Here is a 12,262-nt window from a genome sequence, read left to right as displayed (position 1 = left end):
TACAGTCAGAATGGGCCAGTTTCACAGCAATGGGAGAACTCGACTGGACAGCATTCCCGATCTCACTGGGAGAAAGCAGGAACAAGCAGACATGATTACTGAGGCACACACTAGGGGGGGGGGAAGCAAGGAATCAGGTGGGACGGAGAGCGCCATGAGAGGCGGAGAGAGCTAGACAGAGAAAGAGCATGCACAAGACAGATACAGAAACATCTTTCATTGAAACATCCTGAATGCACAGAAGCACAAATTGCTTCTACACTACATTCCGGGTGTGTATAAGGTCGGGGGTGGGGGGGTGGAAGATGTGACGTACAGGAAAGGTCTAATCAGGATATGGGAGTACCGTGCATTGTACTTGGCTACCGTCCAGTGCCAGTAATGGACCAGCCTTTGGCTTACCATTCAGCTCATCGGGAAATGCACCCAAGCAGGAAACGAGGGCCTATTAAGAGAGTGTTAACACCGAGGCCATCTGCTGCTTAATGGAAAGCCCATTAATATTTTGCACTGATCGTCTGTTTCCTTGCTGAGGATATGATTCCTTTTAAAAGGGAAGAAATGTCCGGGGGTGGGGGCAGTACTTTTTTTGGCTGAAACACCACATTACTTGATCAAAAAATATGAGGTGAGCATTACCACGGTCGACTACCTGGTCTTTCTGAAGTGGTCACCCTCCTGAAAAAGGGAGATGTTGTGGAGACGCAGGGACTCCACCCCATTTGCCAAGTTACTGCACTAACCCAGGAGATTGAAGACCAAAAACAGCAGGTACCACCAAGGTAGACAATGTGATGCAAGTGGATTGAGTACTGTACTTCTCACCGGCTGTACAGCTCTACACTCAGCTGTGACAGATTTAATATCTCATTACAGTCCTAACACTGGAGCACAGTGCGGCGTCAACATTCGCGATATGGAACACGTATATCAGTCCTGTCTCGAACATCATTCTTCTCTCCTCCCCAACTTCAACCCTTTCACAATCAGCCTGTACCTGTCTCTATGGCAGTAGGTTGGGCATAGGCAGAATACACTCACCGCCATGTCCATCTGTGTATCCTACTCAACATATCTGAAGACCATCTGTGGAATGGATTGGGTGAAGGGTTTATTGACCTAACCATTCCCCCTCCAACTCCATGTCATTGGCCCATCTGAGGCGCTGACACTTCTTGAGATACAATTCCTCGGGTACCAGATGCCTCCTGGTACCTCATCTAAATCAGCATTCTTTGTGCCTATAAGCTATTCAACTTTGGCAAGAATGACAGCTAAAGTCATATCCAGTCCTCACCCAGCAATTACAGACCCGCACTTTCCAGCAGGCATCACTGGACAGTGATCAGGAGCAGGAACCGTGGCCGATTTCCCCCTCTCTCTAACCCAGGGGACACTGGACAGTGATTAGGAGCAGGAACCCTGGAGGATTCCTCCCCCTCCCTAACTCGGGGACAGCAAGAACAATTGTAGTGCCACCAACTGCTTACTGTCTGAGATCAGCCAGCTCAACACAGACCAGAGATGGATCCTGGGCCCTCCCAGGCCTGTGTGGCAGTTACATGTTGCCTTTAGCAATGGGGCCGTATGTATGTAAAACTCTACTGCATTCAGACTTCAGGCCCTGTGCTCATGTTCTTTCAAAACAATGTTTACTTCAACCAGTGGAGAACCTACCTAGGGGGAGGAATCACATACCAGCTCTGACCCTCACCTCGGCTCAGCCTGGAATTGCTGTTGTGCACCAGGGGCTGGCGTTACAGGCCAGGATATTTTCGGTTTTGGTTGGGAGAGCTTTGCTCAGTGGAAAATAGTGTATAGCAGGTAGAAGCAAGCATTCTGTTCAGCCGACACCTCCCGCATCACTACAGCGTGCGGTGCTGCATCAAACCCAGTGACTGACGGCATTTCTCGGTATCTGATCACATTACCTGACTCCACTGCCGAACTCACCACCACACGGGTGCCTGGAACTCAATTATTAAGAGCTCAAGTCCCCACGGGGACCTCTCTCCTTTTTAAAATATTAACAATTTGGAACAATCACCGCACATTTTCATAGCCCCTGCTCCTGTTGATTTTTAAAACTGTTCCTGTTCCAATGGCGCGTGTTGATGACATCATCAGGGATAATGAGTTAGTGACTGGGTGGTGAAGGGACGGAACAGCCAAACCACCCAGGTTAAAAGCACATTCACCCCAGCGTTAACTCAACTCTCTCACCTTTACAAAGCACAAGCCAATGACAAACTCAGTGCACGGGCTGCCTGCCACAGTTAGTGATACAAAACTGCCCAACTTGCTCAGCGTTTGCACAGCACACTCTCAATTTTTCACGGGTCTTGCGATCTGGTACCAGATTTACCAGCCGCGGCTGCCTGGCGGAAAGGCAGCGGGAGGAGAGGCACGCCAGGAGGGCCGATGTTTCCAAACCAACAGTGTCCTTACACTGTCCTCATCAGGGAAATTCACCACCCCCCCACCCTCCCCTGAATAAATATACAAGACCATATTAACTGTAACTGATTTTTTTTGGAAAGGGGGTCTGAAGGTTCCCTCTACAAGAACACAATGCAAATCGAGGGGATTTCCGAGTGACGAACAGATGTAATTTCATATTACTAGTCCCAGATGACACAGAGATAGAACATGGTCCCATCACCTGAGAGCACAGCACAAATTCCACCCAGAGCAATGATGTGCAAGATGCCTTTCTCCAATGGCGAGAAATCAGGGTAGTCAATGCCCAGCTCCGAATGGGCACAAAACCATCATAATAAGGAATGTCACAAATAAGGATCTGGGGAAATTCAAATGGCACCACTATGGTACCAGCTGTCCCCTATAATTGGAGATAACAAACATTGGTCAGGCAATATAGATGGAGCTTTACTCTGTATCTAACCCATGCTGTACCTGCCCTGGGAGTGTTTGATGGGACAGTGCAGAGGGAGCTTTACTCTGTATCTAACCTGTGCTGTACCTGCCCTGGGAGTGTTTGATGGGACAGTGTGGAGGGAGCTTTACTCTGCATCTAACCCTGTACCTGCCCTGGGAGTGTTTGATGGGACAGTATAGAGGGAGCTTTACTCTGTATCTAACCCGTGCTGTACCTGCCCTGGGAGTGTTTGATGGGACAGTGTAGAGGGAGCTTTACTCTGTATCTAACCCGTGCTGTATCTGCCCTGGGAGTGTTTGACGGGACAGTGTAGAGGGAGCTTTACTCTGTATCTAACCCTGTACCTGCCCTGGGAGTGTTTGATGGGACAGTGTAGAGGGAGCTTTACTCTGTATCTAACCCTGTACCTGCCCTGGGAGTGTTTGATGGGACAGTGTAGAGGGAGCTTTACTCTGTATCTAACCCTGTACCGGCCCTGGGAGTGTTTGATGGGACAGTGTAGAGGGAGCTTTACTCTGTATCTAACCCTGTACCTGCCCTGGGAGTGTTTGATGGGACAGTGTAGAGGGAGCTTTACTCTGTATCTAACCCTGTACCTGCCCTGGGAGTGTTTGACGGGACAGCGTAGATGGGAAGGAGAAAGTTGGCTGTGAAGCCCTCACAGTTCTAGACCCTGCTGGCATTCACTGTTTGGGCTCCGATGTAGAATGGGCCTTAGGTGAGGCACTGGAGGGCGGATGTACCCCAGCCAGCATCATCCCTTCGGGGAACCCGAATGGATTTCTCCATTTAGTCCAATAGCGTTTGCCTGCTGTAATGCACCGGATTGAGGCAGTATCATAGCAGTTCCATCAACGTTTCATTTGAAACACAAGTCAGTAGAGCATTCTCACAGCTGCATTCGAACCAGCGATGTGCAGTTTGAGAACAGATTTCTAACAGGAGGACCACAATACATACAGCACTCCTATTAAGTGTGCAACGGATTGCCAACAATTTGTTACACAATCAAGAGGAACAGACTTAGAGGCATTTTAGAATAATCGAGAGCTCACAGGAAAACAAACAGCAGGAAAGAGTTGATTGTGGGTAAGGAGTGTCTGTGTCATGAGGCATAAGGCATCACAACTGTATGGGACAGACTAGATTGACCTGTGGGGCCATCATTTTCACATGTTTGTGTGACAAATTTATAGGTCAACTGACCTGTAAAATTACACATTTAAGACCAAATTACCCCAATTATTTTCCAAATCTTTTTTCTAAGGCTGGCTCATGGCACAGTGGGTAAAGGCACCATCCCCATGCTGTACAGGGCCAGGCAGATGGGCAATGTTCCATGTTCCACCCCTAATTTGTGCTGAATTAGGGGCAGTATAATTTGTTTCAGTGTCTGAGGGCAAGGGAGAAGGTGAAAGTCAGTCAGGGCTCCTTCTCCTGATCACAATCCAGCGACCCCTACTGGAAATCACACACGTGGACAGGATCAGGTCCAGTGGTGATGCCCCCTTCACGGTCAGATAGACTGCCCGGAATCACTGTCTCGAGTTACACACCAGAGACTCTCTGTTGCGCAGGTTACTGGATGGTGGCTTTGAATGACTGCAAATCCTGTCCTCAACAAGAGGCAGTGCCTTCAGGAGGAGTAAACAGGGGATAAATAGAGTCAAAACATGCCAGCTGTCCAACCTTGGAATGGACATGCACATAATCAGACAGCACTGGCTGCAGTACAATACAAGGCAGCGACTGCTGGGGTTGATATGATGCTTACAAACTAGCTGAATGAATCATCCACCCTCTTGATGGGTTACTGCCTTTTACATAGAAGTTACAGCACAGAAACCGGTCATTTGGCCAAACACGTCTATGCTCCACAAGAGCCCTATTAGCATATCCTTCTATTCCTTTCTCCCCCGTGTACTTATCAAGCTTCCCCTTAAATGCCTCTACGCTATTCGCCTCAACTACTCCCTGTGGTAGCGAGTTCCGTATTCTCAACTCTCGAGTGAAGGTGTTTCTCCTGAATTCCCTATTGGATTTATTAGTGACTACCTTATATTTATGGCCCCTAGTATTGGTCTCCCTTATTACTGGAAACATCTTCTCCACATCTACCTGATCGAACCTCTTCATAATTTTAAAGACCTCTATCAGGTCACCTTTCAGTCTTTTCTCTTCAGAGAAAAGAGCCCTAGTCAGTTCAGTCTGTAACACCCCCTCCATCCAAGCTGTGTTACCCCACAGTAATAAAGACTTTTGATTGTCCACGCTGCATGTGACAGACGTGTGGTTTTGTGGCCATGACTAATCTTAGGTGACTTGGGTTGTGAAGACAGCCTCCACCAGTTCCCGTGCAAGAGGCAGAGAGTGGGAACACCCGCAGAAATTTAATACTATCCTCCCGTCTCAGGGAGGTCGTGTGTTATGTGGAGGGGATCTATGCCTTTTCACTCCCCGAACAGTGCTGCCAAAAAGCACAACAAAGTATTAGAACCCCAACCCATTAATATTAACACTGCAAGAAAGGAAGTTTATTTTACTTTTCTAAACAGCACACCTAATCATCCATCTCTAGAATAACGTAAGTCAACAGGCTAAGGAGAGTAAATCAAGCATGCAAAGTGGGGAAAGTTAAAGGCAGTTTCATTTTTGAACTTAAAGCAGTGATAAATGCTTCAGTACCAGTTATACACACAATTACAGGAGCATTTAACAATACCAATATACGGTGGAGAAAAAAAAATGCATTTAAGCCAAACCCCCTTTTAATGTTGTGATATCCCCTCCAATTGCTCCCAGCACTGCCAGCGACAGACCTGTACCTATTAGTGCTACATCCCAGTGGTTATATTGCTCGATACTCTCTTCAGACACAGCCTGAGTTTGGAAGGACAGAATCTAGAATTGCAGTGTTTTTCACAATTTAAGTGGACACAGTATGAAAATGTCACACACCCAGTGTTACACTGCACTGAAACCCCAGTGACACCCCAAGCACAGGCAGATCATACTAACTTCTTGAAGGCTTCTTGCTGCAGTGGGAGGTGGGCAGGTAACAAATGGGATCCTGTTTAATCCATTCTGACTGGACAGCCAGCATGCTCGGGGGAGACTGTTCAACTTCGTTGGTAGAGGTAATCACCATTGGAGCAAACTGTTACAGTGCTTTGCTGCAAAGCAGGAAAAGCGCAGCAAACTCCTTCAAAGTCAGCGTGGCTCAGAAAGATGAGAAGTGCTTGTTCCAGAAAGCAGCGACGACGAGAGGGGCGGTGGGACGGTGCCCGGAATCCAGAGGGAGCTTCGCACCAGCACGGACTGGGAGACCTGGCAACACAAAGTGCAGGATAACTCTAAAATAGCCAACAGGTCCCCCGCACGGGCACAACTGCGGAGCAAATCGTACTCAGGGGCTGGCTGGTGGCAGCAATCAGTATGTGAACATCGGTCAGCCGCAAGCTTGGAATTCAAGAGCAGCAAGTGCAGGCACAGATTCTGTCGGTAAATAAATATAGTATATATATATATATATATATATCCGTTAGCTGCTTGGCAGTGAGAAGTAATCACAGCTATGTGTGACTCGGGTACATCCTAGACACCCCCAACAACAAAAAATAAATCAGCTGAAGATTTTCAACAAAGTAAAATAGGAAGTATCCCAGAGGCCGCAACTGTTCCAATCTTGAAAACGATCTGTAGGTAAATTCTTCTGCTCCAAAGTCAAACACCCCAAGTTGCTGAAACGACCTTGTGGGAGACGAGGTCACATTTTATGTACAGTATATCATACACACAGGGATAGGGTTTCCGCAACCGACTCCAAAAGGGAAAGGGGAGAGAGGGCAGCTTCACACAGGCAGCAGCAGGCTGGCTCGCAGCTGTGTTGGCAGCCCGAGATCTAACACTGGGTGTATATATATTTTTTAAATTGGACAGTGGCACGTGTTTAAATGTCCCTTTCTTTGGTTTATAAATAAATCCCAGAGACGCCACATTCACGTGATCGACGCCAGCTCTTTTGTGCTATCGACGCTTTCTTTCCTTGAACCCCCTCGCCCTTCCCAAAAAAAAAACCCAAATTAAAACAAACACACACCGCCCTCCCCGTTCAGCTGCTCCTTCCCCCTGTCAAGATGAAATATCAAGTTCTTTTCCACCCCCCCCCCCTCAAACTTAGTTTTGTCCGGGAGGCAACAGATTCGCTCACAAATGCATTTAAAGCTTGCTGTTGCGAATCTCTCCCTGCTAGGGATTGTTTCCTTTAATTCCCAGTTAGTTGTCAGCCGGTTTGATCAGCAATCGCCTTCTCCTGGGAGGACGAGGTCGATGTTCCAGTAAACCCAAGATTAGAGCCCAGGTGACAGATTAGATGCCAAGTGTTTGCAAACAGGAGGGACGAGAGAAAGTTACACAGTCAGTGGAGAAGCGACTGGCGGCCACCACAAGCAAACAAAAAACAGCCCTCAAACTGCAGAGCAGAAATTCAGGGGGAAACTGATCCAAACAAAGAAGGTTTTGGGGGTTGAAGAAATTGAAAGTTTGGACAGAAGCGCCTTTTACAGCTTCTGGTGGACGTTTCTGGGTCTAAATTGAATCAGTTTTCGGATTGCTGCATCCCAGAAGATGCTCCTTTTTTGTTATGTTTTTACTCTCTCTCTTCCTTTATCCAATTTTTTCTCCTCTCACCGTCCTTGTAAACTTTATTCCAGCTCCCCACATCGCTTCGGTGCTGGTCAGTTCGGGGAGGGTCGGATTTTGCGTCCCGGATAAAACGGCCACCAACTTTAATCGCCAAAGTCTTTCACCTGCCTCGACCGGGATCGCTTCGGGTTCTCGCCCTCGGTGTGAACCCGGATCCCCCTTCAAGCGGGGCGATTTCCTCTTTCCCTCGCGGTCCTTTGCACAGATCTCACAGCTCCATCCAGTCCAGCCTCTCGCCGCCTCCTCCTCCTCCTCTCCCAGGGCTTCTCTCCCCTCCCGTTCCTATTTTGGCAAAACGCCCCTCTCAATCGGGTCCGATCTGCAGAAAAGGAGTTCCCTCTGGCTCCTTGGGAAATGCATTCATTTACTTATCCGAGGTGGCTGCAGTTTCCTCTCTCTCTCTCTCTCTCTCGTTATCCAGGCTTCTTGCAACAACCCTGCCGGGAGGGGTTTAATTATCGGTTTAATCCAGTAAATGGCTGAGATGCAAAACAGACATCAGCAGCTGGGAGGTGGGTGGAGGAGGGGGGAAAATCAGCCCGTGTCCACACCCAGCCCGGAGACAGCGAATCTACTGAAGCTGGAGCAGGGGAACCAAGAGCTCGGCGCCAACGCAACCCGGCGCCTTTTCACCCGATATTCGCAGCATTGCATCAGATTGCATTTCAAGCCTTGGGGGGTCGGTCGCTCCTGTGCGTGGGGGGGGGGGGGGGGGTCTCGCCCCCCCTCCTGCCCTGCCGGCTCACTGGCCTCCCGGGATTTCACTCCCCTGTCCCAGGATGGTCCGGTCCGGCCGCACCAGCTCCATTTATAGTAACGAGCCGGCGGTAAATTTAGCACCAGGCGCGCTCCCCAACCCCCCCCCCACCCAAAAAAATATCCAGCAAGGCGCGCCCCCGCCTTCACCCTCACTCCCAGCGCCCCCCCCCCCCCCCAAAACTGGTCCAGCTAAAGCACGTTCCCGACAAACCCCCCACAATGTCTGCAGGCTGCGGTCAGGTTTAAACCCTCCCTCCCCTCTCATTTTAAATTATCTGCAATGTGATCATTGCTGGGAGGAGGAGGAGGAGGAGGATCCAACTCCAGCTCCTCTCGGAATGTGTTCCCCGTAAAACATCTCGAACCCGCCTCATCAATCCACATCCTCGCACCCTCCTGGTCCTTCCATCAGCCCCTCACCCAGGGGCCGGAATTAAATCAGGACTACACTGTTCATGTCCTCCAGAAACACAAATTGGATTTTTTTTTAATAACCAAAGAAAATGCACACGGGGTGTAGAAACCAGGCTGTGGTGCACCCACAGAGCAAAACACACAGATATACTCCTGGATAATTATACAAACACAGCTCCAGAACAAGAAACACACTCAGTTCACAGCAAGCAGTTATCCTAATCAAAGCAGAAGGTGTACAGTGAAATATTTTAGTTAAAATGTGTTATATTCCAGTAGTAGGGGCTGCAACTGGCCTCAGGGGGTACCGTTTGGGGGCAGGGGTCCTGCTCCTGGTCGCTATCCAGTGACCCCCCTGCTGGAAAGTGTAAGTGTGTTAAGGGCAGGGTTGCTATAATTTAAATGCATGTATGATACAATATGGGAGTGATTATAATCAGTAGAGTGACTGTTTTATGAAGGATTACTCATTATCACTTTATATCATCTAATATGGGAGCCATTATCAAGTAGTACAAGATATTCTTAATTAAATATCAGTCTATATCCCAAAGTTAGTGAATGGTAATCAATAGCATGCGTTAGTGGATATTACACGGTACAATCTGGAGATGCTTATAGGCTTGTTCATTTCCAACGGTTCAGCTGCTGGTTAGAAACTCCCTTAAAATCTAGGCTTTAAATTGAGTCCCTCCTGCCCTGCGCGCTCCCGCCCCTCCTGCCCTGCGCGCTCCCGCCCCTCCTGTGCGCGCCCCCGCTGTTACCAGCCGGCTCTGCGGGAGCCGCTCTCTGATTGGATGCCGCCTGCTCTCTGCGGCCTCTAATTGGGCGCCTTGTGCTCCAATAGGCCGGGCCGGGAAGAAGGGGGAGCGGCTGATTGGTCCAGAGCAGAGGACGAACTGGGCCTGGTTACTGTGACCCTGAAATACACCTAAATATACATGCACTGAAATATATACACACACACACACACACAAATACACACATATAAAACCACAGACACATCTATAACTACAAACAGATATCCAGAGACACAAACCAATCTCAGCAACATCCCAAGTGATGCTGCAAACTCTGGAATCCCCTCCCGAAACCTCTCTCTCCTTTAAGATGCTGCTTAAAACCCACCTCTTTGACCAACCTTTTCAATCACCTGTCCTAATATCTCCTTGGGTCGAATTCTGTCTGATTTACACACTCCTGTCAAGTGCTTTGGGGCACTTTACCACGTTAAAGGCGCTGTATCAATGCAAGTTGTTGCTAAAGGCGCTATATCAATGCAAGTTGTGAAAGGGAATTAGGGGTTACGGGGAGCGGGCAGGAAATTGGACATGAATTTAGATTTGAGGATAGGATCAGATCAGCCATGATCTTATTGAATGGCGGAGCAGGCTCGAGGGGCCGACTAGCCTACTCCTGCTCCTATTTCTTATATCAATGCAAGTTGTTGTTAAAGGCGCTATATAAATGCAAGTTGTTGTTGGGCACTCGATGGGAGGGGACCTCAAGGAGACACTGGCTCCAATCCCACATTTTAAAACTTTTTGCAGTTCAACTCCTATGCGTGCGACAGTATAGAGGTAACCGTTTCAGTTCAGGAAGGTCTTTACCTAGGAGATGCAACACGGGGCTCAGTCGATAGTCACTCAGGGTTTAAACGCGCTGTGTACCATCCAACAGGCCCCAAAAACAGAAACTGCAACTCTGCGTTCAAAACGTTCTCTACAGAGAACATGGTCAGAAGGAACATACTGAAATTAAATCCAGCTTTTAACACCAAAATCCTGTCACCTTCAAACAGTAGAATTCGCCACTCAAAATGATAAAACAGCAAATTAATATTCGATGTCACTTTCTATGGCCGGCTCCTTCTCCATTACCTGCTTCACAATCTGTTATACAGTACATCGCTCCCATTTTCTCACTCACTCCAGCACTGGTCACTAGTGACCAGGAGCAGGAATCTCCCCATCCCAAACCCAGGAACACTGAGGCGAATGCAGTGTCCCCGCCGCCACCCCCATTGACCAGGCCTGTATGGCTCAGTACTATAGAAGGGAGTGCCCTACTCACTAGGCCATAGGGGAACTGGAGATGAAGCTATATTGAGTTTGTGACACATGACCTGCCGAATGACCACTGGGTGTAATTCTAAAAGTTGAACACATGATGAATTACAAGGCAATGTGTTTTTGCTGTGACTGTGATAACCCAGAGGTATTGATGTGTCAGTTAGTATTTATGTACTGCGTATAGATAAATAAGCATGCAGAAAACACGAGCATCAGCATTGCCACACGCCTGGTGGCAAATTGGTGCCAAGTTACCCAACACCCAGTAAGTTCATCAGTTATCCTGTTGAAATCTGAAGGAGGAAAGGAAAGATGAGATGGATTAGAGATGGAGGAAGGGAAATGCGGATAGAGGTGGAGAAAGGAAGGCGGTTTTGGATGCCTTTCAGCACTTTACTGCAGATTTCGGTCCCAGGACCATACAAGAACCGTTTTTCTTTGTAACAAGTTTCGCTTCACACAAAAAAAAGTACAAAAGTCGTGATATTTTTGCCCCGTGGGCGTTCTATTCGTGCCGAAGTTCTCAGAGGGCGGCCACACGAACACCATTAATCACAATTATATTTTTAAAAGTTACCGAAGGTGGCTAGCCTCCCTCCTCCGCCTAGTGAGGTAATGCAGGAATACCAGCCCAAGGGTTGCACTTGGCGGGGGGGGGGGGGAAGAGAGAGAGAGAAAGCTAAAAATATATCCGCCGGGGGGGGGGGGGAAGGAAGGAGAGAGAAACCCGACTCCCCCCCCCACCGAAATTCAGAGGGCTGGTACACCGGGGAGGGAACACGCCAACTGCTCAGAGGCTGAGCAGCCTAATCATTCCCCTTCACCCATTTCAGATGGGGCCGCGTGTCGTGCTGAATAAAAACCAGTCCGTGAATGCACGGTGACCAGCAGGCCAGCGCCGGAGAGACAACCCATTTGCTGCTGTTTCCCCACCCCTCCCCTCCCTCTCGGTCTAACTTTGCTGGGAGGCAAGGATGCAAAAATAAAAGCCGGGCTGTGGGCCGTGAATTTCACCAAAGATGCAAGAGGGGCATTTTTTTAAATATATAATGAACCCCCCACCCCCCTCTCCCTCCCAGTCGAATATTGCTAATTATTTTAAAGGTGGGGACGAGCTGATTGATTGACGGCCCACCCGGGTCTCTCTGCAATGACTGAGCGCTTCATTCATTCACCCTGCCGGGCTGGCGGGGATTCATGGCCCGGCTCGCATCCCCGTGTTGCAATTTCCCCGCTGTGCCCACGTGTCCGTCGCTCCCTCGCCTAGCAACAGGCGGCGTCATCCACAGCGCCCAGCCTCCGCCATTGGCCCGCGGCCCTGCCAATGGGAAGCGAGCGAGCGACGCCTGTTGCTATGCGGCGGCAGAGGGGAGGGAGGCGGGGCCCGCTCAGCTCTGCCCAGCAACAGGGTGAT

General features: G+C 49.1%; 1 protein-coding gene across 4 annotated transcripts in view; it reads right to left on the bottom strand.

Annotated features, from left to right (window-relative positions):
• LOC137306258 (dual specificity tyrosine-phosphorylation-regulated kinase 1A-like) overlaps positions 1–12,262 on the bottom strand; it is a 58,996-nt gene that overhangs the window by 33,570 nt on the left and 13,164 nt on the right. For 2 of the 4 annotated variants that reach the window (XM_067975412.1, XM_067975416.1), the window contains exon 1: positions 5,918–7,004. The exons of 1 other annotated variant lie outside the window; for it this stretch is intronic. In XM_067975412.1, coding sequence (XP_067831513.1) covers positions 5,918–6,047 — 130 coding nt within the window. In that variant the 5' untranslated portion in view covers positions 6,048–7,004. Of the gene's footprint in view, positions 1–5,917; positions 7,005–12,262 lie in introns of those variants that run through there. One more of the 4 variants, XM_067975414.1, reaches the window with a different exon arrangement.

This window comes from Heptranchias perlo, chromosome 42 (genome assembly GCF_035084215.1).
Source record: "Heptranchias perlo isolate sHepPer1 chromosome 42, sHepPer1.hap1, whole genome shotgun sequence".
Taxonomy (NCBI): Eukaryota; Metazoa; Chordata; class Chondrichthyes; order Hexanchiformes; family Hexanchidae; genus Heptranchias; species Heptranchias perlo.
Note: the sequence above shows the minus strand (reverse complement) of the source record. Positions and strands in the feature narration are given on the sequence as shown.